The sequence below is a fragment of the Spermophilus citellus genome (assembly GCF_964194105.1).
Source record: "Spermophilus citellus genome assembly, chromosome: 7".
NCBI classification, from domain to species: Eukaryota; Metazoa; Chordata; class Mammalia; order Rodentia; family Sciuridae; genus Spermophilus; species Spermophilus citellus.
The window spans coordinates 32,923,892-32,949,900 of NC_138188.1; the positions used below are offsets into that span (position 1 = coordinate 32,923,892).

General features: G+C 47.2%; 1 protein-coding gene across 2 annotated transcripts in view; it reads left to right on the plus strand.

Annotated features, from left to right (window-relative positions):
- Nucleotides 1–26,009, plus strand: part of EPHB1 (EPH receptor B1) — a 425,417-nt gene that overhangs the window by 338,775 nt on the left and 60,633 nt on the right. Inside the window, exons 7-10 of one of the 2 annotated variants that reach the window (XM_081301891.1) lie at nucleotides 3,105–3,267; nucleotides 6,367–6,475; nucleotides 7,615–7,679; nucleotides 20,004–20,126. In XM_081301891.1, the coding sequence (XP_081158017.1) occupies nucleotides 3,105–3,267; nucleotides 6,367–6,475; nucleotides 7,615–7,679; nucleotides 20,004–20,126 (460 nt within the window). The remainder of the gene's footprint in view (nucleotides 1–3,104; nucleotides 3,268–6,366; nucleotides 6,476–7,614; nucleotides 7,680–20,003; nucleotides 20,127–26,009) is intronic. The other variant, XM_081301892.1, reaches the window with a different exon arrangement.

Consider the following 26,009-nt stretch of genomic DNA (forward strand, 5'->3'; position numbering starts at 1 on the left):
CAGGTCTCCTGTCCAACATCATCCTGTTGGGTTTGTTCTTGGGACACCTTTCAATTTCACCTCTGTGAATAGAATCAAGGAGGCTGTGGCCTCCTCCAACAGCTCATCAATAGAACATCCAGGTGCCATCCAACCCAGAGCCTCTCCCAGGTTCTTCTCCTTCCCCATTTTAATACATTTCCATTCATCATCCGCTCTTGTTTACTGTCATGTAGCACTTTCCACTCCTGGTGGCACGCCTGTAGGCAAACCATGGGAGGAGCATCTACATCTGCTCCCAGCTGTCTTCATGATGAAGTGTTTAGATCTTACGGGCACTTAATAATACCTGTCTAGGCGAGGATGGGTTTAAGTTTGGGGAGTTTCTACCCATCAAATTTTAAGATCATTTTCTTCTAGGAACTCTTTCAGAACCTTGACAATACCTTGCACCTGACCGATTGGCTCAAATCACTGGATGGAGGTGTGCTGTTGATTCCTTCATGTAGCGCTGAGTTGCTGGAGCCCCGGGTGTTGGGGTTCAGGGGATGGAGAGAGAGGGAGATGTCAGCCCTGCCCTCAGCAGCTGAATCCTCTGTCTCCACATCTTCTAATACCATCAGTCATAAGCCACCTTTCTCATTGTTCTCACCCATTTGCCTGGAATTGATTAATGACTTTGTAGGGGGAACAAGCACGGATACGCCTTTTAATCACTGAACTTCTTCAAGAATGTGTGGACTATAAAGTGATTATGGGTTAATGTTCGGTCCTCACAATCCAAATGCCAATAGATCAGCACGTTTATTTTTTTTCTTATTTCTTCCTCTTTTTTTTTTTCAGTAAAACCTACTTAGTCAATGCTTCATTTATTTCAAAAAGTGCCTGATTCCATCTGATTCTAGTCAAACCAGGGAAGCCAGGCAGCTCTGGGATTTTATTCTTATCTGCAAGGTGATAAGGTGATTTTCATAGTTTTGGATCTCAAGTCTCCAATATGTCAAAATAGTTATTACCAAAGTTCTAGATGACATCTCTTCTCTATCAAGCAACCTTCTTTCTGCTGAATCCCTGCTTGGGGGTGGAGATAGGCGTGGGAGACCCCCTACCTGCTGTTTAAGCTGAGCAAATGATGCATGGGCAGTCCCTCCCCAGGCAATCTTATCCAGGGGCCATGAATAACCCCTCCATTAGGCAGAGGATGAGTCTCTTTGTAACTTTAAACCTGTCTGTAGGAGCTAGCCTCAAACCTGTGGTCCCTTATGACTGCCTCCAAATCACTCATGGCCATCCCTACTCAGTGGTACTCCAGACGCACCAATTACTGGCTTTTGCATGTTTTATTCTGTTCCCATCTCCACAGCCATCGATGTGGCTGACTTCTTTGATTTTCCAGGACTCCACTCCTGCACACTTTCCTGACTCTTCTTGGAATGGATCTCTTTCAAAGTCTGGACTTGTTGCCGTCTAGATACGTCCCCACAGCTCCCAAACTGCCCTCTGCCAAGTTACTCAGTTAACACTGTGGTCATCTTTTGTATATTTTCTACTCTAACCTACAAACTGTTGCATCACCAGGCAAGAAGATCTTGCCACTGTACCCTCAGTCCATGTATAACATCCAGATGTGCTCTTGTGTCATAAATGTAACTGCCTGGTTGATTGAATGAAGGAGTGAATGAACATGCCTCAGGTCACCTTAGCCCCTACAAAGTAGATTTTTACATATTTAAAACAATAAGATTGATCATTGTATTATCTTCTTTTGTCTTGCTTCAATTCCCCAAGTTTCTTCTGTCATTTGACTGGGGATATAGTTTACAGACTCCTTGTCATTCAATTTTCCTCCCTTTGGTCACCTTGGCTCATGAGCCATTGTGTCTGGAACTCATTACAATCCCCCAGGGGGCTTCGGGATTCTCTCCGGTGACCCAAGCTCTTCAGTGTTGCTGAAGTCATCAGGATTAATAGTGCAGATAAGGATAGGCCCTGACTCTAAGCTCTTGTTTCTTCTTACTTGGAGGTAGCCCTGAACCCTTGCAGAAGAAAGATGTTCACATGAAAGCAGTCAGAGACCAGGCCGATGTATGAGGTGCTGAGAGTGATTTGTAAACCAGAGGGACAGCAGTGAAGAGTCCGTGGACTGGGGCAGATAGGCCTTCATAGAGAGGAGACCCTGGGAGATGTAGCTGAAGTTATCTGGTGGGAGCTGAGGAGCCCTGCATAGAGGCCCCTCAGACTGGGAAAAAGCCTCGTAGCCTGGGTGTGGTCTCTGGAGGGACAGCAAGGCCACAGATGTAGGAGAAGATGAGAGACTGAAACTGACTTCATTATGAAGGACCTATAAACCTAGACTTAGATGTTTTGCCTTCATATGATGAAACTTTGGGGGGAGGTCAGAGACTGTCTAAGAAGTTTGGCACTGGCAGGAGGTAAGGTGAGTGTGGAGCATCACAAAAGATGGGAGGCTACCAAAGTCCAGGCACTGATCATATGTTAAATAAATCAGCAGCAAAGAGAAGAAGCAACCCTATAACAGCAGTTATGATGGGTGGAAGAGCCAGGGTGGATACATACCTGTAGAAGATGGGGACTGGAGAGGACAGGGCAGAATGTATAGGAGAAAGGCAGGAAGGTGGGGCTGACCCCTGGAGTAGGTGGAAGAGGTGAGGACACGGGGAGAAGGGACATGCTCTTCTTGGATGCTGGTGGCGGGGATCTAGGAAATGGGTACCCAAAGACAGGCAAGGAGAAGGCAGAAGCAGGTGTGGGAGGCAGTCCACAATGGGCTCAACCACCGTAGCAGAGTGGAGACAACGTGTTTTGCCTAAGCATTTGAGGGAATTGCAGGAGCCATCTAGAACAGCTGCTGTGAGGAGGGTACAAGGGACATCTTGAGAAGGAAGAGGAAAGCCTGCAGCTTAGCACACGCAAGATGAAGAGAGGCGGGCAAATGGCAGAGGCATACTGACAAGTCTGCTTCTGCTGAGGTCAGAGAGATGACTTCTTGCAGATCTGCAGAGCAAGGATGAATGGAGCCTGTGTGCTCCTCCAGAGTGGAGCGGGCTGGGTGGTTGCTGGGGTCAGGAGCAGGCTGGTGAACCCTCCCTCTTGCTTTTCTGCAGGAGCACAATGAGTTCAACTCCTCCATGGCCAGGAGCCAAACCAACACGGCTCGGATCGACGGGCTGCGCCCCGGCATGGTGTACGTGGTCCAGGTGCGGGCCCGCACAGTGGCGGGCTACGGCAAGTTCAGCGGCAAGATGTGTTTCCAGACTCTGACAGATGGTAAGAGGGTGGATGGGGATTAGAGTGGGTGGAGGCAATGGCAGGGCACAGGGCAGATAATGGGGGAAAGAGAAGCAGCCTTGCAAAAGCTTATAGTCTCAGCCCAAATGCCAACTGGATTCCAGTGGAATGCCCTCAGGGGATTGCCCCCCAGCAAGGCCCTATGCTTGTGTTTGATGCAGGTGGGCCCTCTGAAGTCTAGCCTGTTTCTCACCAACATCTGATTGGCTTTGCCCTTGAGGAGCTCTACATTACACATGGTCCAGCATTTGCACAGTAGTGACGCCCACATATGCCCCAGGTGCCCTCTTGCCTCAGTACAAGGGTCCCAAAGCCTATGGATGTCATCCTCACTCCTGCCTCCCTGCTCTGTGCTTGGGATCTGGAGCTGAGCTCACAACCTGAACGCATGAGACTGTGTCTCCAGGATGGGAACAGAGAGATAGCACTTTGGGTGTGACAGCCATATGCATCCTAGGTCTCAGAATACTTGGAGCAACTTCACGTGTGACCTGTAGTAGATGCTGCTCCAGTGTCTCCAGAGAGAATAGCCAAGCTGTTTCCAAGGCCATAAAGTCTATACCTTCAAATACTCACAATTTGGGGCTTTATTAGTTTCCTATTAAAACTACATCCCCCCATCCTCTGAGACCACCTCCTTCATCAGTTCTATAATCTGTTTTCCCAGTAGCCTAGATTTTGTGCATGTTGGGGGTGTCCGATTATCCACCACCCTTTCTCTTAGCTAGCCAACTACTGTAGTCACATATTCCTTTATCTATCTGCTTATCCACCTTTTAAACAAATTCATTTATGAGCTGTTTCCTGATGGTTTTCCAAATCTCAAGTCTATTCCTGACACCCTGAATTGAAAGCCTTTCCTTTTCTCTTTGTTGTTTAACTTATACAGATTTGGTGCTTAATAGGGCTTGAGGTTTTTATATTGACTCACATTATATTTTTAAACAACTTTTATACTAATTAGAAGCATTTAAAAATCGAACGATTTTCTATGAAATCAGAATGTTCATTTTCTTTTGGAAAAATTATAAGAGAAGCCAGTGCTGGTGGATCTCCTGGGGTGAGGTCCCTGTCCTGAGGAGAGGGGGCATTGTCCCCCGATGGAGCCCACCACTTCCCATGGTTCACACCTGGGTGTGATACTGTGAATGGTCTGGCTCCTTTGAGATTAGAGTTTGCAGCCTGTTTTGAGTTTAGTTGAGGTGAATTTTCTCTCGTATTTCGAGGCTGGTGAGATGGGGGTAGAAAGGTGAGCCAGTTCATTGAGATTAATAATGCTGCTGGGATGGAAAGAATTCAGGCCGTCTGCTTTTCCCTTAAGGACTCTGTCCCCCTCTTTGCACCTCACTTACCATCTAGATTTATAGGCACTTTGGCATCAGAAGGTACACAGGATTAAAAGCCCAAAACTCAAAATGCTCTGAGTACTGGTCTCTGGGCAATTCTGCTAGACAAATCAAGAAGTAACAAATTTCTCCCAAGAAGGCTATTCCTTTTACATTTGGCAGTTAAGTTTTGCAGACCCAAGAGGGGTGAGATGTAAGAGAGTTCTGGTAAGTGGCCAAATTTGGGACTATTTATCTTAATGATGGAGGTTCACAGATCAGTAGTGATTATGTTCACCGAGGCTGTGGGCCCATCTGCAGCCCAAAGGTGAGTCTGAAGGTTGATCAATGGTAGGTCATTGGGGCATTGGGGACCTGTGGGATCCAACTAGGGTCAATGACCACATGGGGCAGAGCCACTGTGGCCCCAGCTGTGCTTAGTTACATGTGCCGACCTTCGACTTAGCACACTGGTTTTTTTTTTTAAACCATTCAGGTTTCGAATGGCTTTATGAAGTGTTTATAAAGACATTCTGAGAACTTCTCACTGTGAGTCCCTGTAATTTTTTTTTTCTTTTGCCAAATTTATTTTTTTTTCAAACAAATGTTACAAAAAGCTCTCAGTTGAGGGCAATTGAAACTCTATCTTCAATTTTTATAATTGATTTCTATCAAATGGGAGTCTTCCAGAGCCAATGACCTTGTTTCTAGAAGTCTCCTTTTCCACCTTATAGTTGACAAACTGTTCTCAAACACTGGGCAAAATAAGAATCATCTGGAGTGTTTATGACATATACAGGCAACCCTCTCTTCACCCAGAGGATCTGATTCAGTAGATTTGAGGAGGGGGCCCAGAAACAGCTGTGAGTAATGAATGGTGTCTAGGAAATTCCGTTGCAGGTTATGGGGAACCTCCACTTAACAAGTATTGTCATTAGGTTTGCCAGATAAAATACAGGATGACCAATTCAATCTGAACTGCATATAAACAACAGACAAGGTTTTGGTATAAATATTTCCCAAGCAATATTTGAAGCATACTTACATACAAAAGTACCATTCATTATTTACCTGAAATTCAAATTGAACTGATGATCTTATATTTTGATTTGTTGTATCTGCCCTAATTGTAATAGGACATAAATAGCTGATCTTCCATTGCCTGAGATCAAATATTACAATGATTCCGTGACCTGCGGGCTTCCCATTCTGCTGTGTGACACAGTGTGGTTTTAACATTTGGTAGGAAGCTGCATCCTTTTCCTGTCAGGTGGGAGCTCCCAGCACTTGGCTATTTCTCAGGCACTTCTTCACCCTCCACGGCACCCTGTACAGATAGGCTTTAAATATCTGCTCAGTGAATCTGTAAACGATGCTGCATTTCAAGGGTTTCGTATTCTAGAAGAGAATTCGGCCGTGGTTTTCCATTTACTCTACCCTCCGTTGGACCTGCCCTTAGCAGGTCTCACAGTCCTTGGGGTGGAGGTTAAGATCCATCTTTGCCCTGGAGATGAATGTCATCAGTCCTGGGCTCCCAGATTCTGTATTGTTGTTTATTGTTGCATTATCTTGGGTTTTGGTTGTCTTTGTCCTTTTGTGACTTGAAAACGGTTCTTTGTCTAGGCAGCTGATGCTCTGAAGCATAGGAAGTGTAGTCTCTCTCTCTCCAGGTCATGTCTTTGGTATCCTGCACTGTGGCCAGCAGTAGGCAAGGAACACATGGGGAGGATCCTAATGTCACTCTCTCACCTAGATGACTACAAGTCGGAGCTGAGGGAGCAGCTGCCCCTGATCGCTGGCTCGGCTGCAGCCGGGGTGGTGTTCGTCGTGTCCTTGGTGGCCATCTCCATCGTCTGCAGCAGGTAGGTCCCCCACTCCTGCCTGCTGGCCACCTGTCCCTCTTGCACGCTGTCCCCTCCAATCCATGGGCAACCTAGATTTCTCCAGATTATTTATTTTTTCTTTGTGCCTGGGATCAAATCCTCTCTGGAGCTGGATGAGGCTCCAGTAAACAGCAACCATCTTCAAACCTCATTTTAGCCAAGACTTTTGGCTCCCCCCTTGCACGCCTCGGCTTTTCGGAGTGACAGTTACAAAATTGCATTTGACCCACTGGAGCATCACAGCCCATCCTGTAGCTGGAGAGCTCGGGTCCTCAGCAGCAGGCAGAAGGCAGGCAGGCAGGCGGGAGAGCAGGGAGGAGGAAGGAGGAAGTCTGAGTTCTGCCCCAGGATAGACCCTGAAGGCCTTGTGAATTTTTCATGGAGTTTGCTACTGCCTTGGGTGGTTAGCCTAGATCCTGCCTGCAAAGCCCTAGTGTTGGCTCCCTCCTGAGTGGTTCTGCAGTGCGTCCTGAGCACTGCTCAGAGTTTTCATCGCTTCTGCTCTTGGACGGGGGCCCACAGCCCTGCCAGGCTTCCGTAAGACCTTGACTTGGAGGCGGACCTTGCCCATCTGCAGAAATGAGTGGTGGTCGACCAGGGCAGGCATGAAATCGTAAAGTGGGGGTCACCCACTCTCTAATCCCAAGAGATGCTCGGGGTGAACCCTATCCAGATAGGAGGCCTTGGTGTGTTGCCGCAGTCTTGCTGGGCACAAATCACGAGCCACTGAAGCAGGAACAAACTTTATTTCTGAACTCCACCAGTACACTCCACACACGCTCCCAGGAACTCTCCCCGAACGACACGGGGCTCCTCCAGGAACTAGCAACCGGAAATCCCTCCTAGGGCACTTCCCCAACCAATGAGAACTCTCCGGGAATCCCCGCAAGAACTCCAAAGTAGCGCACACGAGAACTCCAAAGTAGCAGGCCGAGGTGGACAGCAGGGGTCTAATATACACAGCTTAATATAACCATTACCATCTCAATGGCTTGCTGGCATCACTTCTCAACCACTCCGTTCTGGCAAAAATGCCATGCGTCATTCGGACTCGGCTATGGCTCTCAGCAGTATGTCCTTCCTGAGGGAGTCTGAGTCTCTCTTCTCTGTATCCACAGGAAACGAGCTTACAGCAAAGAGGCTGTGTACAGCGATAAACTGCAGCATTACAGCACAGGCCGAGGTGAGTAGAGAGCACACACCCACTGCCTGGCTCCTGGCAGGCTGCTGCTTACAAGGTCCTGGTAGCCAGATTGGCTGGACAAGTGGCAAGTCCCCTAGCAACCCCCAGGGCCCACAAGACCAACTCCCTCTGCAGGTCCCTCTGCCTTTGTGGGAACTTACTGGATGCCTGATGGGTAGATTACCTTCTGCATTAATAAGCTCATACAGGACACTAGGAAAAGATTGGGTTTAGCAAGTCAATGAATCCTGAAATCAGACTCAGTGGGAAAAGATGGAGGATTCTCTATTAACATCTTCTGCCTTATCTTATCCAATTGAGCAGCTGGGGAATGTGTTAACCAAATTCAAAGATAAGCCATAGAATGTGAATGCAGAGAATTAAAGATAGCAGAGCCCAAGAGGCCAAAGTGCTGGGATCTCTCCCAAGGGTTTTCTTTTTAAACAGTGCCTTTAAAAGTTTTCCTCACACATTATCCTACCGTTCTCTCTTTTTAAAACTTGGGTATAAAAAATTTTGTGTAACTGAAATTGCTTTTCACCAATGCACAACATAAAAGTTCCGTGCCATAATTGTTCCTCCTCTCTGTAAATATTACAAAACAGGTCCTATGAGGTCAGTTGGGCCCCTCTCCAGCCTCTAGACATGCTACCCTTAGAGTCTTGCACAGACACATTCTGTTTCTAAATAACCACAAATGCTCTCAGAAATCTGTCCCTACAGCACTTTGGACTCTGCTGTGGAAGCAGCATCTCACCTCAGTCCCCTTGTTGCAATGCACAGATCCTTTTCATCTGGTCACTCGGGGGTGAAAGCATGACAGGCAGATGTCATAGACACACACATGAAGCCCACCCTCACTGGGTGTTCTTTTGGGAGGAAAAAATGGACTCCAAGGCCAAAGTTCTCATGGACCAGATTGCTTCTCTTCTCTAAGTTCACCAAGAGGTGGACAGGAGTGGTACTGGCATGCTCCCAGCAGCAGCTGAAATGCAAAGAAGCTTGGGTTCTAGTGTGGCTCGTGCTGTCTCAGGCTGTACAAAGGGCACTCTCTAGATATCCAGACCCTGCCAGGGCTTTGGAGAAGAACAAGCCCCAGGCAACTGGACTGCAGTGCAGATCAGTCTTTGCTGGGAGGAGTTGAAGGATGGTGCTGGCTCAGGAGCCTGGCTACTGTCTTGGGGTAGCTCAGAACAGCCCTCACAATCAGCATCACAAACTGGGCCCTTTCTGAAGCCGCACGCCCAGCTCCTGCTATGCTTTACCAGTCCCCCACCCCCACGTCTCTCCGGGCTTCTCTGGTCACCGGTTTCTGTGTCTCTCCTTTCCTGTGTCGTGACTCTGCCTCACTGCAGACTCGGGGGCCTTCTCTTAGGCTGACCTGAGTGGTGGTGCTTCCAGGCAGGGCCTTAGCTTCCCTATTCGGAAGGGCACTCTCTAGATATCCAGACCCTGCCAGGGCTTTGGAGAAGAACAAGCCCCAGGCAACTGGGCTGCAGTGCAGAGCAGTCCTTGCTGGGAGGAGCTGAAGGATGGTGCTGGCTGGGAGCCTGGCTACTGTCCTAGGGTGGCTCAGGACAGCCCTCACAATCAGCATGACAAACTGGGCCCTTTCTGAAGGCCCACGCCCAGCTCCTGCTATGCTTTACCAATTCCCCTTTTCAGAAGGCAGAAACGTTGGTGTATCTGATTCTCAGGGGATGCGCGCCACCAGAGAGCCTCAGGACTGCCCAAGAGGCTCTCTGCTTCTCCTACTTCCCAGCCTCCACCTCTGGCTTCTGACATCACCTCCCCACCCCCTCGGGGCCAACGCTTTGCCATGATGAGCACTCCGAGGTCTGTTTCAGATCTGGCATCCTGTGAACCCTTTGGATGAAATCTTTAGAGATGGTGATGTCGGTTGTATTCAAAAGGAGGAATCTCATTTTGAAGTCTAGTGATATCCAAGAGTGCCCTTGGGCCAGAGCTCTCTTTCTGCAGATGTATAGGCTAAGCCCTGGTGCCACCCGCTGAAGTAGAGTGCAGAGGGTCCCCAAGCATACAAGGGTGGAGTCTGGTGCCCTTTCAGCATCATCAGCCTGAGATCTGCCCATTCTCCTGCTCTTAAGGAGTGACTCTGCTGAGCCACCATGTGGTGACACAAAAGTGCACCACGTGGTACACAGAGATATGATTCCAAATCCTCAAAGCCACCTTTTGGGGGACTCATCACCTCTGAGGCCAATTAAGGTTTCCATGATTCTCAGTGTCCATGGAAATACCAGTCCCTAGTCGGCAGTCTTGGGTCCTGGCCGACCCAGTGAGGACAGCTAAGGCACAGCTGTGTAGACGTCGTCCCTGGGATGTGGGTGGATGCCAAGTTCTTCGAAGGCCTGGCTACTGCCTTGGCTACCTTGGAAGTCTGCCCCATTTATAAATGTTCTTTTCCTCTATTTGTATAACTATTCTCTTTTCATCGAACCCCTGACACCTGGCTTCTCTTTACACCTGGGTCCTCAATCTCACAGTGTTGTGCCCTGTGACACATCTGTCTCCCTGACTAAAGCTACTGCTACTGGTGAATCACCATCAAAGGAGCTAGGGGGCAGGGGAGGCTCAGCACACAAAGAGCAAAAGAGCAACCCAAAGCTCAGATGGAGGCAGGGCCTGGCCGAGGAAGGGCAGGGTTAGGAGTGATGGGCTATGGAAGACCTCCTCTGTGTCCTGCATTGGGAACTTTATTCTACTAGCCCCCTCAAATATGTCTCACCTCCATAACCATTCTAGGAGGGGCTGGTGGCCCCCGTATTCCCAGACCCTCTTTTCTAACTGCTGCAGAGGGTAAAACAGAACACAACAGAAATGTTTGCAGATGATTGCCTTCACCAACCAGTCAAGGTGTGGCAGGTCTGGTAAACTTGAGAACATAACGTAGTCTCCAGGCCCTGGTTTATTTCCTGCCTCAGAGCCTGGAGCTTGGTGAATAGAATTTTGAAGGAGAAATTTGGATTTGGGTGGAAAGATATTAACCAGAAGGAAGGCTGAGAAGAGAATGAATTGCATATGGCACCAGATACTCCAATGGAGGGTCTACTATGTACTAGTAGGTCATGTTCAAGAGTGGGTGGGAGAGAGTATGGGCTTCCCAAGTACAGGAAGAGGCAGACAGAGTGTTCTCATAGTTTCTGTAGGCCAGTTCTCAGAAAGTGCTGGTTGATTCAAAATTACCTGAATGTGACCTCCAAGTGGGCCAGGGTAGACCTGGGAATCTAGAAAGTTTATGATGGATTCTATATTTGGGAAAAACAAACAGGTACCTATGGTGCTTGGGTCACCACACATTTTATAGTGGTTGATAGTTCCCTGATTTCTGAATTGGATGAGGTGTGGGGGCTGGGAAGAGAGGAAGATGGGAGCTGATTAAGGGATCAAGAGCTTTCAATAAGCCTCCCTAGCAGATTCACCTCTCTGTATAGGCAATTGCAGATAAAATCACAGAACTGCTATTGTTCGGTTTTGAGAAAAGCACAAACACACGGGGCATATGCCCTCATTTTCAGATAGGCCAAGGGAACAAGAGTGTGAGCATGATTCCACCAGACTCTTGAAGGGAATGTGAAGCATAATGGAGCTGGACATTTAAACACGAATTCAATGGTCATTTGGAACCAACAAAGACTCATTATGAAAAATTATGGGGACCTCTTCTCACTGATTAGGGTTATGCATTTGGTAAATTTGAGAGGAATTATAGATGTAATAAATTTTTATTTTGACAAAAATATTTTACCGTCTCTTAAGGGAAAGCACTGTTAAGTGGATACAGAGTTTGTCTTTGTACCAAAAGAAAGTGAGTTAGTGACTCTCAGCCAGGAGGAAAGTCCCTAGTGTTATTCTAGTCCTTGTCCTTATTCAATCATTTGTTTGTTTGATTGTTTTTGAACTTCATCAGTCGGGTGCAAGCACAAGGATGCTGATGGAGTTTGTAGGTAACATTTGGAGAGCATAACTAACCCCATAAAAGACAGAATCAAAATTCAGAACTCTCCGACAGCTTTGAATGCTAATTTGAAATCTGCAAGACAAAATGTTAGCAGGATAAATCTGGAACCTACTGTTTAGGTGAGAACAAAAATGAAGCAGTATGAATAGGAGGAGACCTGATTTTCTATTTTTGTGTGTGCAAAAAAAAATTTTCTGCAGTGGACCAGATGCTCAATATCAGTGCTATTACTAATGAAGAATAATACTACTAGTAGCCACTAGTGTGGAGCCCTCACTGTAGTATTGAATTCTTTACATGTATTAACTAGTTTGATCCTCCTAACAGCCAGGTGGTAGGTTTTGCATATGAAGAAACAAAGCCTCAGAGAGGACAGGTAATCTGGAATTATTGATTTGCAAAACAAGGTTTTAAACTCAGGTCTGCCTGCCTCTGTGGTCCCAATCATAGTTCCTTTCAGAAGAGGTGACCCACAGACATCATATCTTCTGTGCTGGTAAGAACACATTTAAAGTGATGGTCTCTGTTCTGGGGACCCCACTGCAAGAAGGACATGGTGAGCAGAGTACCTATCCAGAGAAGTGACAAGTACTTTGGGAGGAGTAGCAAGTTCTCATCTGTTACTGAAAAGACTCAGACATGCCAGTGTTTGGCGCTGAAGATACCCAGGCAGGATCTGGAGGTAATCCTACATATGGCCATCATGGCAAAGGAAGGAGATGTTATGCCTCTTGAGGTTAAACGGAGCCATCAGGTGAAAGGTTAAATGGAGCCATCAGGTGAAAGGTTAAATGGAGCCATCAGGTGAAAGATTAAAGTAGGCTGAGTTTGATTCAGTGTCAGAATGCTGTCCCTTCACTGGAGCAGTGTGCAAGAGAGACTGTCTGCTTTGTGGGGAATGAGTTCTCTGTTCTTATTTGGTCAGAGACTTTGGGTAAAGGATTTTGTAAAGAGGATTTCTGCTTGAGGTGGGAGATTGAATGGAATTACATCCAGAAACATTCCTACTACCAAAATTGCACACCCAGCTTCTTGATTTGGCATGGTGGGTGCATTTCAGGACTGCAGAGAGCGTAGCAACCCACCCACAGAAAATCACAATATGCAGGACAGGTATGCGCCTGAAGGAAGGAGACTGACCGTGGCCATTTTGGCTTCCTCTCCTGGCAGGAGCATTTATAACTGATCATAAGTAAATGAGGACCTGTGGGGACATGCGGAAGAGCTCCCTGATGCAAAAGGTGCCTGAGTTTACAGTGGGTACTTATTAAATGTCAAATAAATTTAACAACCTAGATTCACCCATGTGTCTGCTGCTGGCTCCAAGCCAGAGCCTCTAGCAGCTGTGTTAACTCTTTTAGTCCTGAAATTATTAGTATTGTCCTTGGGTTCCCTATAGGCCCTCAATGGTCCAGAACCAGAGAGCCTGCCTGTCCTGGTTACTGATGCCCATGAAATAGGGAGATGTTAAACTTTTTTTTTTTTTAACTTTCCTCAATAGGGAGCATCTGTGGCCCACTTTTTTCTTTAGGAGACAGGTATTTAGCAATGATGGTGGTTTTAGGGACAAATTTTACAAAAATGTGGTAAAGTCCCCAAGCAGAACATGGCGGGAAGATCTCCCTCAGATCCACGGCAGCTCCATCCAGCCGTGTTGCCCACCTGAGGCTCCCTTGATTCTTCCTCAAGCCAAAGCTCAGCCAAAGCCCATGAATGATTTCTGCTCTTTCATAGAAAATGACAGCCACCTGTTGTCCTGACTGTGGCCTTCAGAGGTCAGAGGGGCAAACTGTTTCCAGTGCTCATCAGTCTCTGCTACTAGATTTACTCCACTCAAGGGCCCCATCGTCAGCCCTTCTCTATGACACCAAACCCACAACTCCAGTGCTGCTCTCCCAGCTATTTCCAGTCTCAGTTTTCTGACCAACTTCTAGGCAGCTGCACATTTTTTTGAACATTCCAAGTCTAAAACTGCATGCACCAAACTCCCCTGACAGTAGAGTTCCTTTCCCAACGCCCATTACCTAGTTACTAGCAACACCTGATTCTACAAGTTGGGGAATTGATTAGGATTCGTCTTGTCCCTAATTCCTCACCTCCAATTACTCAGCCAGTGCTATCAACTCTTCCTTGGAATTTTCTCTTGCGGTTCTCTGTGGTTCTCATCGCAGCACTGTGGTGGAACACTCTGTCATCTTACACCTTAATTAATTACCATAACAACCTCATGGTCATTTTCTCAGTCTACAGCCCCTTCCCCACAATAATACATGCAAATGTTGCAGCCTGCCAGCAAAAAGAGCTCCCCCATGCCCTACTCCTCTCCTGCTGAAGGAACAGCCCTCAGCTCTGTGTGTCCAGTGGTGTCAATCCTAACGCCTTTGTTTGGTAATCAGGCCCTTGAACACTAGTCCATCAGCTGTTTCCCGTCCTTGGCCCCCCCGCCCTCTGCCTCCGAAGGCCAGTCTCACTTTCCTCATCCATGCAAGCGGCAGGCCTCACTCTGAGCTGTGCCTCATGACACTCCAAGCTTCTATTTTGCAGGATCACGTACCACGTCCTTCCAAGCTCAGTCCAAGACCTGGTGCCTGTAGAATTCTGAAACCAAAGACTGCAACCATAGCCTTCTGCCATCTCTAGTCTCCGTGGTGCTTGCTATCCATTCCCAGGAGCAGGCTCCTGATTCAAGGTTATGTGGCACTGAGCTGTGCCTGACTGTGGCCTTCAGAGGTCAAGTGCCTTGTTTTCCTGTAGCTTCCACAGTTGCAGGCACCATGCTGGTTGGGTGACTGGTCAGTATGAGGAAAAAAGAGGGATGCTCAATGTACTGAGGCAGAGGATGGGAGGAAATCCCTCCCTGGGACTGTCTTTCATGTGTAGATCCCTAAACAGCTCTTTTCTTATGCTTAGGCATCTGGGCCCATTTAGGTGAGTCACAAAGGTAGCAAAGTCAGCCTTGGATCTAGAATGAGGAACAAGGAGAACACTTTCCCCACTTCCCCATGACTGTCAAAACCCCCTGGGACACAAAGATATTAATGACTGAAACCAACCTAAGGCACGCTTTCTCTGAAACCATCCTGTGGGATTCTAGGAATCCTCTATCAGCTGGTGGCCATCTGACTCTTTCTGGCACCCCTGAAGCCTCCTGGTCAACGTAGTGTCCACTGACCCACAAGATGTCCACGGTACTTTCTGAATGCACAAGATGCCTGTATGGGAGCAACTTCCTCCCTTGAGCGTTTAGTTTCCAAATATCACCTTCTGTTTAGAACTGGTCCTTTCCCAGTTTCCTCTGCTTTTCTCTGAGGCCCTGGCACTTGTAAAGGGCCTTACTGATTTTTCAAATTGCCCATATATGACTTTTAGTCTCCCCAGTGTTTGTCCAGCCATTTCTTTTTGAGAGCATTCTGATCTACGGATGCAGGGCCTCTGACAGTGGCCAGAAGTTTCTTCGGCTTCCTACCCTGCAAGAAGGTGCAGACAGTGGCTACGTCATTCTCCCCAAGCCTAAAATATGTAAAGCCTTGGTTCACGTTTAAGATCTCTCAGTTCTCCTAGGATAAGGATGGACCTTTAAGGCGTTAGGCAATATAAGCTTCGACCCCAGCCACAGTAAGTTGGTTCTGAGGTCAAAGAATGAGTATGTCTGCAATTAGATCTTTTAATAGAAATTAGTAAACTAAGAGATTGCAAAGTAAGTTTTTTTTTTTCCTGTCTCAAGAGACACTAACAATCAAACATTTAAATCTACACATACCACTCCTGAGTGAAAAATATGTGAACGATGATAAAAAAAAACTGTAAACTATTACAAATGTCAACGATATTCATATTAATAATAAAATAATGTGAACTATTGTCCAGATTTTATAAAATGACTTGCACTGTAGAGATAGAGAACCTCTGATATCATCGTTATTGCCACTGGTAATATTTCCCCAACATTCGCACTCTGAGAACATCTTCTGAGTCCCGTCTCCCCGTGTTTGGCTGAGCTCGGCTCCGCAGCTGACTCGGATTCCTTGTTCACTGTCTGGTGATTCATTACACTAAATACCATTTTCCTGATAATTAAAAACTGCTCACTGGCAAGTGGGAGCAGGAACAGGCTGATGCGGGATTTATGCAGAAACACAAAATGAACCAAAAGACAAATGACCTGTTCCGCCTAGCTAAAGGCATTTTTTTCCCCTCATCATCTTCTGGGACTTGAGAAAGGCTAGCTGTACTGTGGGAGAGAGGTCTGGGGAGGCGTGTTACTCTGCGATGAGGTGGGTGCTGGGGGAACCATACCATGACATGCACGTGCTCAGCCAAACCCGTCTCCTGATGTAGAGCGCACAGACCCTGCCCCCAGCCAGAGAGCTGGGCCAGAGCCTTAGGAGAAAAATCCTGAGAGGAGCCAAGTGCTAGACCTCGACTTCACTTTTCCAGTGTCCCTTCCTCTGTGTGATCCTGTCTTCGATTTTAAGGAAAATAAGGATTGATTCCAACTACCTCATAGAGGTGGCAGTCAGGATGTTTGTTTTTGATGACATTGCATTGCATCACCACTCCTGGGGCTTCCAGAAGCTTCCTTAGCTTTCGATGAAAGGCCTCAGTGATGACCAAAGCTACAGGTCCTAGAACAGCAGCCATGACTTTCCACATATGCACACACACACATGCACACACCCGCACACGCGCACACATGCACACACACGCGCACACACACACCCTTGATTCTGCAAGCCAGGAAGGTAGCAGACTCTCTTTGTGAGCGAACTACACCCATCATCACAGAGTGAACTATCTTCCATTGGGTGGCACTCAGTCCCACAATCCTGGCCTCCAGCATAGAGGCGCCATCAAGAGATGAGCCCTCTCCCTTCTGGGAATAGCTCCTTCCCCACTCTGGCTAGGGCCAATATCCGTAAAGCTCATTAACACAGAATCCCTTCCCATTCATCCTCATATATGTCTTTACTTGCAAACCATCCATTACAGCACATTCTAGATTGTTTAATTAGTTTCTGTGGAAGAGCTCCTGTAGGACAGCTTAGCATACATCTTTAAAAGCCCTTGATCTAAAATAACAAGGTAGTTATTTTTAAAGTAACTAATATAACCCTAAGCGGCTTACATCCCCCCCCACTGCCCACCCCCCACCTCGCTCCCTCTTCCCACCTCCCCAATGGCTTCCTAGAACAATTTACTGATAACGGTAATGAGTCTATTCGTCAAGGAGTCATCACCATACGTCAGGCACGGTGCTGGGCCTGCCGCTTGCAATCGGGTCTTTGCTTTCACAGCCACCCTGGGAGGGAGGTATCCCTTCCCTCACGGGCAGAGGAGAAAAACCATTCTAAGATATGGATATAGACTAGTGTGGCGTGCAGGGCTAGCAAAATTCTTTTGGAGACCTGATTCACCAAGGGCCCGAGCACCTGGCTCTTTCCCTCTTCTCATGTGGCACAGAACCAGGGAGAAGTGACAGCTTGTTGACGCTGACCTGCTGTCCCTGTTGCCTTTTGAGTGTGTCTGCTATTGCATGATCAACCACCCTCACCCCTCCAGTGCCCACTGGCTGACTTCCACCTGTAGCCATCTGGTTTCTTTGCCTGGCTGCTTCCTCTGGCCTTGGAGCCTCCCGCCCCCTTGCACAGCAGGCCAGGTGGCCCCTGACCAGTGATTTATGGGAATCGGTGTGGAAATCCCTCAACTGCTTTGGCCCTCAGGCCGGGCCAACTCTGAAGCTTCTGCACACCTATACTGGCTTCAGAACTTCCCCAGGGAGGTGAAGCCTGTTTCAGGGACCACAGTGAGCTGTGGCTTAGGGACATGCCTCAGTTCTGCCTCTTACCTTGCTTCATTCCTTTCTCCCCTCACGGACTTCCTGGAATCACTTCTCAGATAAGCAAATGACTTTCACAACCTTATCTCAAGGATTGTTTCTGGGGGACCCAAAGTCAACCTGAGGCAGCCTGGAGATGCTGATCAGGGATCTTTATACACTTTCAATCTGGTTCCATTCGTTCTTTTTGTTTGGGGGGGATTTTGTTTATTTGTTTGTTTGGTACTGGGAATTAAACCAAGGGGCACTCTAACCCCCGAGCTACATTCCCAGATACTTTTATTTTGAGACAGCATGACCCTAAATTGCTGAGGGTCTAAGTTGCTAAGTTGCTGAGGCTGGCCTCAGACTTGCGATCCTCCTGCCTCTGTCTCCAGAGTCACTGGGATTTACAGGTGTATGTAATCTCACTGTGTAAGGCTGGTCCCATGAATCCTCGCTCTTTACTTGTTCTGTATAAAAAGTGAGAAGGCAACGACACCTCCACCTATGTTTGCCGTTTATCTACTGATACCAGAGCAGAAGCTCTCACTCCTGCATGCACACATAGTCACAGGCCCCTCTCACCAGGTCCCCCCCCCACCCCGCCCAGGAAGTAGAACATTCTAGATGTAGGTGAAGATCTCTTTATTTCCTTTGTCCAAATTTTAGTTGGTGCATTCCAGTGTCATTCCCCAGGCCTCCCAGGAACATTCTAGAATGGTGTTTACCACTCTGAAACAAGCCATCCTGCATACCAGGAGTGATTTTACTTAACGACTATCAATAGACCAGCTTTCCAGAGCAGCCCTTCTCCTGGACAGGGCACCTGGCTGTATTTGGCTTTAACTCGTGTGTGTGTGTGTGTGTGTGTGTGTGTGTGTGTGTGTGTGTGTTACCAGGGATTGAACCCATACTCGGCAAGCACATACTCAGCAAGAATCCTACAATTGAGCTACACCACAGCCCTTCTATTTGGTTTTTAAAAACCTCCCCTCAATTTTTTTTTTCCTCTGTTGTATTTGGACTTCAAATCCTTGAGTGATTAGGTGAAAAGGGAACATTATTTACTTCTTTATTTTCAGTGCTGGGCACTCTACCACTGACTACGTTCCCAGCCTTTTTTATTTTTATTTTGAAACAGGGTCTCACTAAGTTGCTGAGATGGCCTTGAACTTTCGATCCTCCTACCTCAGCCTCCCAAGTGGCTGGGATTACTGGTGTGCACCACTGCACCGGCTAACTCAACATGAGTTTGGAGAGCTATCAGAGGCTTTTCAGAAGGAAAATGTCAGAACTAGAGTGTAGGTGGAGGTCTAGGAGGCACTAGAGAATACACTGAAAAGTTTGGGCCAGGATGGGTGAGGCACTGACATGAGCTCACGGAACCTTGTGGTCCAGCCTCCTCCTGGGGTCCCCACCATGGGGATGGAGCAGTGTGGCTTCTTCAGACTCGCCTGCCCCTGCTGACCCGACTCCCTCATGACACAGCAGCAGCTGGCAGGAAATCTCTTCCCCAGGATGCGACACTCTGCCATGTCATATTGGCTTCCAGAGTCCCCACCCTCCCACCACCCACCACCACCACAATTTCTATACTTCACTTAATGATACATAAAACATGTTGAAAAATGACATTGGGAACGAATCCATTTGTTTCTTGGGTTCCATTTACTTTTTTTTTTGTCCCCTCTCCTCTACTCTTTGAATGTTTTTCTCTGCAATGACGATTCTCTATTTTGTCCCCAAGCATGCCTATCTATCTTGCCACTGTATACATCAGTGACAAGGTCTATATTCCTTTATGTATTTCTCATCTACCATTTTATTCGTTTTTCATACTTCAGTGTGTCTGAAGGCAGGGGGTTTCAATTACCATTTTTCTTTCATTCCACCCCATTTTTTTCTATGTAGAATTTGCTCTTTTCCTCGATTCGTATTTTCTAAGCTTCTCTCTTCCCATTTTCTCTTCTGGGTGTACTGTCTCGGCCCTTCCATCTTGAGGGTTTTCTAACAGCAATTTCTTTCTGTTTTTAAAAATCCATCCTCATCCCTCTGGTGGCCCTGGACCACAGCCGTCAGTTATAACCTTAACTGTGGCCTCCACTCAGGGAAGTTGTCAAGTTGATAAATATTGATATCTACCCTACCATTTTACCACCACTTTTCCGCTAATGCATTTGGTTGGCATCAATCAGCTTCTTTGCCTTCTGTGAGCACCCGGTGTGGGAACTGGTCCCGATCTGTCATTTATAAGTCATCTGTTCCACATTTCATCGAGAGCTCAGAAAGGGAAGAAAACCTGGAGGAGAAGTAAAGGACAGAGATCCAGGCTAGAGCGGCCCAGAGGGAAGGGAGACGACGGGGAGGTCCGGCTAGACACGAGGTGGGGACAGTGGCAGGCTGCAGCCTGGCCTAGAGAGAAGAGGCCTTCTCAGGAACGCCCCTGGCGCTGGGGACATGAGCAGTGTCTTAGTGACAACCCTGTCCTCTTTGGGATGTTAACCTACTTATCTCCTCCAATAAGGCTCCCCAGGGATGAAGATCTACATTGACCCCTTCACTTACGAGGACCCCAACGAAGCTGTCCGGGAGTTTGCCAAGGAGATTGATGTCTCTTTTGTGAAAATCGAAGAGGTCATCGGAGCAGGTATGGCCCTCCCCTCCCCTCGTCTCTGCCCTCTTGGTGTCCCAACATCTTCTTCCCACCACGGTAGGTGTTTTCTTTCAGCTTCAAAAGTCATCCCGTTGGGAAGAGCGCTTCTGCCTTTCTCCTCAGAAGATGAATCGGGACCATTCGACAATATCTAGGACAGAGAGAGAACATCACTGAGAATCTTTCAGGGGCCTTGATCAGAGTGGCTGAACTTGCCTGGTGGTGCAGAGAAGCTTTCATTTTGAAAAAAATCAGAAATAGCTCCAGAACGGACCACCAAACGCAGATGAGAGAGAGATGTAGGATACTCAGTCAAGATGACTTGGAAAGAAATAAAAAGTCTTAGAAGCCCAATCTAGTATCCCACTCACCCACGACGATTCCTCAGTGGCTTAGGGCCAGGATATTCTTGCCTATTTGGAGTTCCCTCCTTTTCCTGGGCTCCTGCATTTGGAGCCAGACCATGCATTGGAAAAGGAACCCAGCCCAGCATAGAACTAACAGTGCTGAGCTGCTCTCAGGAAATCAGACCTAAAGACTGATCTAGAATACTCATCTTTCTTTAATGGATCCGTTGTTGAACGGACTTATGACACCTTATTAGTGTAAATGATATAAAACATCTCAAAACATGATTACAAATAATCTCTTTGCAATCTCTTAGAAATCTTTTTTAAAAAAATATATTTGATTCCTGTCCCCGTCCCTTGCTTTTATTTTCTTCTACAGCATTCTTTGTCTTTTCTTTCTCCTCCTGGTCATTAGCCATCCTTCAGGCTCTCTTCATAAATGTGCTCTTGGGTCCACAGGGTTTTATATTCCTATCACTCTTTGGAAAAACCAAAGAGTGGCATCTCCCAACAATATTTCAACCCAGTCAAATATGTTTAGGCAAAGACGTCGACAGATACTTCATATAAATTATCTTTAGGGGGACTATTACCATTCTTCGACTCACTGCCTCTCTTAATGCACTGAGGGGTCAAAAAGCCATCTGTGAAATTGGAAGTCACATTTCAAAGCCTGCCCCATTAGGCCACCATTTTCATGCTCCCGTCTCCCTCTTGAGGAGCTTGGTCTGGGACTCTGTGCTTTCTTCAGCCTCACTGTGGTAGGTGCTGGGACTCTGTCAGGACACATCACCCACTCAGGAGTTCCAGCCACTGACCAGAATCTGAACCACAGGAGTCTATACGCCTTTCCCGCGGACTGTCATCAACTCTGCTGCTGAACCACGACCTTCACTTCTGCGCAGATGATTCTCTCTTCCTCCTTAGACATTGACATATTTAAGGATCATGCCTTGGAAGGCTGCATAGCAGATAAATTGGATTCCTCTGAGGGGCTCAGATTTCTCTAGTAAACTTGAAAGAGTGTTTGGGGAGGCGGGTTTTCAGCCCTGCGCTCTGTTTGCCCGCGTTATTAATTGTTGTTATGGCTGGTGGTAATGGTGCCAGTGATTTTAATGTTGTTATTTATGTCGTGTGCTTAGGAGTGATGTGCTCAGGACCGCATTTCATCCCCCACGCCAGCCCCTTCCTGCCTTTGTCAGGGAGGAGTGAAGAGCCCTCTCACTTTATGGCCCTGCAGGGAGCTTCAATTTGGGGTGAGCTCGCTAAAGGCTGGATGCCCCTGAAGGGACGATTGATGGTCCTGCTCCATCCTGCACCGTCCATTTGTGCCTATAGCACCTACCAGCACTGTGGTGTTAGTGCGTAGTGCTCAAAGGCGGTCCGTCCTCTCCGTGGCTCGCTTGGCATTGTGGAGCGATGCGTTGAGCAATTTATGTGACACCTAGCAGCATGGCGTGAATATCTGTGCTCAGTTGCTGCTGACCACCCTCCACCACAGCCCCAGCTCCCTGTGATCCAGAACCTTCCCAGAGTGAATCCCCCACCGATGGGAACCCACGGTGCATAACCTGATGCGATTTTAACACCAGACACCCTTGGCTGGAATCCATATCCTCTGCCATGGCTCTCCCCTCCCCCACACCCTGCCTCGCTGAGACCAGCTCCACTGATAGAGCTGGTGCCAAGGTCAAGTAAGAGAATATTTTTTTTTCCAAGATAAGACTTATACAATGTAATGGGCGATCAGCCACCTGGAAGATTTGGAACGGGGGTAAAAACTTGGTGGTATTATGAAAAAACAAAACAAAACAGAACCAAAAAAAAAAAAAAAGGAAGAATCAGGTGTCATTTATTCTTTCTTCCCTTCCCTCTCCTTCCTTCCTCCCTTCTTTCTGCTCATCTTCTCTCAACAAACTTTTACTGGATATTTCTTACTCCCTCATGTGAGGTCCCACAAATGAACAAAGAGCTCTGCCCCTCCAAGGTCTGGTGGCCTCAGTGGTAAACAGGCAGGAATCCACAGCACAGGCTTCTGCACACAGGGCAGAGTTCAGCTGCTTGTTCTGGGAGGAGCAGGGGGATCAGGAAAGCTCCACAAAGGTTGAAAATTAGTAGAAGAAAATAAGTTTTTGTGAGATGCATTAGGAAAAAAAAATAGGTTAGTGACAGAAAAGGAAAATGAAATGGTTCAAGGAGGAAGGCACACCTATGACGGCTGTTGTGTGTATCTCTGGCCAGGCCCCTGTCCAGGGGTGTGCTGGGGCTCTACATCAGCCGGGGCAGAAGTATTTACACCATGGGAATTGGCAGGTGCGACAGATTCTGGAGGGCTGGTGGCTGAGCACTTAACAGCAGGTCTCTGCCCTCTTGACTGTGCAGTTACTTTAGAGAGGTTGCAGAGGCTTGTGCCTCCTGCATATGGAATCAGAGAAGAGAGCGGTGTTTGCTGTAGGAGGGATTCCGTTTGGACTTTGAGAAGCTCCTCATTCATTAGACGTTGCATCTGTGCCTGTGAACCTTGATGGGTGCTGGAAAAGTACACTGATGCCTAACAGTCCCTGCCATGCACATCCAGCACACAGATGGCCACACACTCATCATGAGTTGAGGGGAGAGGCTGAGACTGAGGTGAGGAGCCCAGAGAACACATAGCCCTGGAGAGGGGAAAAGAGACTTGATGGAAGGGAGGACTCAGGGCAGGGGGACTTGAGTGGCTCCTGAGGATGGGCTGAGAAAGGAAGAGAGAAGCTTGCTGGGGAGGAGTTTTCCAAAGAATCAGGTTGGCCTAGAGGCCCAGAAGCTGTGGTGTGCATTTTATCCTGCAGAAAACAGATTTCAGAGCAGGGTGGGAAATAGGATGGGGTATATGGGGAGCCCAATAGGATACACTCTGGGCTGGGTCAGGGTAGGAGAAGGTGATAGGAAGGGTGAACAAATTCTCCCATGCCCAGGGATCTGTCTTGGGGCTTAGCTTGGGTGTGAAGAAGAGCATTTGGGGGTGGCTGTTGGAATCAAGGATGGGGATGCACTGAGGTCAAACTGGGGGGCACCCAACAAGGCGATTAGAGAGACTAGTGGGGTTGGTGACTAGAATCAACAAGGGCAGGTGACATGAAGAACTTTGAAGGCAGAGGAAGGCTTCCTGGCACCCAGGGTGTGGAGAGTGATCGTTTTGCATGTGAGTGAGGCTAATGAAGAAAAATCTAGAATCTATGAGACTGAAGAAGCTCATCAATTGCCCAAGTGTCTCCTAAAGTTATGGAGGATGTTGAAAAAAGGAATAAAAAATAGGAATTGTGAGCCAGACGTGGCACCCACCAAGAAAACTGAATACTTATTCACTGATCCTTATGCAATTATTTGTTTAATGTCCACCTTTCCTTATGAGGTTCAAGGTTCCAAAGAAGCGAGAGAACATAGGTATTTGTCTTAGTCTAGGACCTAGCCTACTGTGTAGTTTAGTTGCTCAATTAAATACTTGCTGTATATGGTATTGAAAATAATTCCTTAAGAGGAAACTATAGCAGAAACAAAAATCTGGATAGCTAGGTAGTTTGAGAGAATGCGGAGAGGCTAGAGAGATGGACTGTGGTCATGAGTTGTTTGGTGCTCCAAAAGTGGCCCAGTGAGGAAAGGAAAGTCAGCTCTTCCTTTCTCCCTGTGGATAATAGTGTCGATTGCATTATCATTAGAGAGGCTAAGAGTCCACCCTCATGTCTTCAGACAATATTAGCTCATTGTTCCCATGAGTCTGACTAAGGAATCACCTGAAAGGCCAGCTTCAATGCACTGATTAATTTTGAGCAGTAGGATCAGCAGATCTACCCAGAGAATAAACTAGGGCTGCTGTGTGTGAGATTGGTCCCTACGGTATGACACTCCCGTGTTGTGCAGTGTGTGACCCATATCACTGTATGCAGCATCCTGATCATGATTGTCAAGTGCATGAAACATACATAGAGGTGTCACCAGAATTTATCAATTAACGAATACATTCTCCTCCTCCTGACTCAAGCAGCTACCAGTTCAGAACTTCCACCTTGGCTGATCACGAGGGACAAAGGGGCTTGCAATGAAAGGGCTGGGTAAGGACAGTTGGGATGAAGGAATGTGTGCTATGTCCAGAGGTGGGAACAGAGTCACCATTTGAGGTCAGCAAAGGCCCAGCAGGTCTTTCCTTGAAGAGAATGGGTTTCCTTAGGGAATATGTGGTACAAAAGTCACCTGCCAGCCTGCCTCTCCTAGGGTCATTCAGAGTGAAGACAGACAGCCTGGTTGTTCTGGAATAAGAAATCATATCAATATCTCCAGAAATGATAATTAAACTGCTGAAATCAGCCAGCCTGTGCTGGGCCCTCTCTGTGTGCCTTGTACGACCCTGCATACTTCATTGGCATCATTTCATTTAACCCTCATGGTATCTCCACGTGTCTGAGTTTATGTTTGTGTGTATGTGTATTTTTTTTTAACTGGTGAGTTGATCAACATTCAGAGGATAGCTTGCTCTAAAGGGTGTTCTGCCGCTTAAGTTAATGATACAGCTAAAATTTAAACCTGGATGTAGCTGCTCTGGATCTGATGAAAGTAACCCCTACACTCACTGCCACTTTGGTTGCCATGGAAAAGAGCAGCTAAATACACAGTCATTGCTTTTGATGCTAAACTCTGTTGAGCAGTTTGGAATACCCAAGCCTCCTTGCTGGGAATTATGATACTGCCTTAGAATTCGTCATCCTCATATGGTAGTGCTGTAAAGAGCTAAGAGGAAGAAAAAAAAGTTTATTTTTCCTTCACCATGATGGACAGCCACCATGGCTAACAACCAGGTGTCCTCCCAGGTCGACCTACTCCAATAGCCTGGTTAGTGGGCATCTGGGGAACTTGGCTGGAAGGATGAAGGCGGTGGTGATCAATTAGTGATGTCTGTCTTCCAGGCAGGTCAGGAGCTGATGGAATGTGTGTCAAGGTCCTACTATCAAAGGCTTAGCCCTAATCTTCTTGCACCGGCTAGTGGATTCAAACTTGCTAAACATCATTCTTAAAAACCTTGTTTAGGGCTGGGGATGTGGCTCAAGCGGTAGCGCACTCGCCTGGCATGCGTGGGGCCGGGGTTCGATCCTCAGCACCACATACCAACAAAGATGTTGTGTCTGCCGAAAACTAAAAAATAAATATTAAAAAAATTCTCTCTCTCTCTCTCCTCTAAAAAAAAAAAAAAACAAACTTGTTTAAATGTATTCTTTAAAAGTTCCATATCTGGTATGAGCCTGAATTAGTAACTCGAAACTCCGGTTTCCTTTTTTTCCCCCCCAAGGCAGTTTGTGACTTCAAAATGCTGGAGAGAGAGAGAGAGAATGAGAGAGAGAGAGAGAGAGAGAGAGAGAGAGGGGAAGGGAGGGAGAGCAATTGTGTGTAGATTCATGCTGCGCAGAGCCAAAAGCTACTGCTCAAAATACCTGCTGGCAGGTTGGATGTTTCATTTTCAAAAATTGAAAATTCTTTCCTTCTGATTTTATATATAATA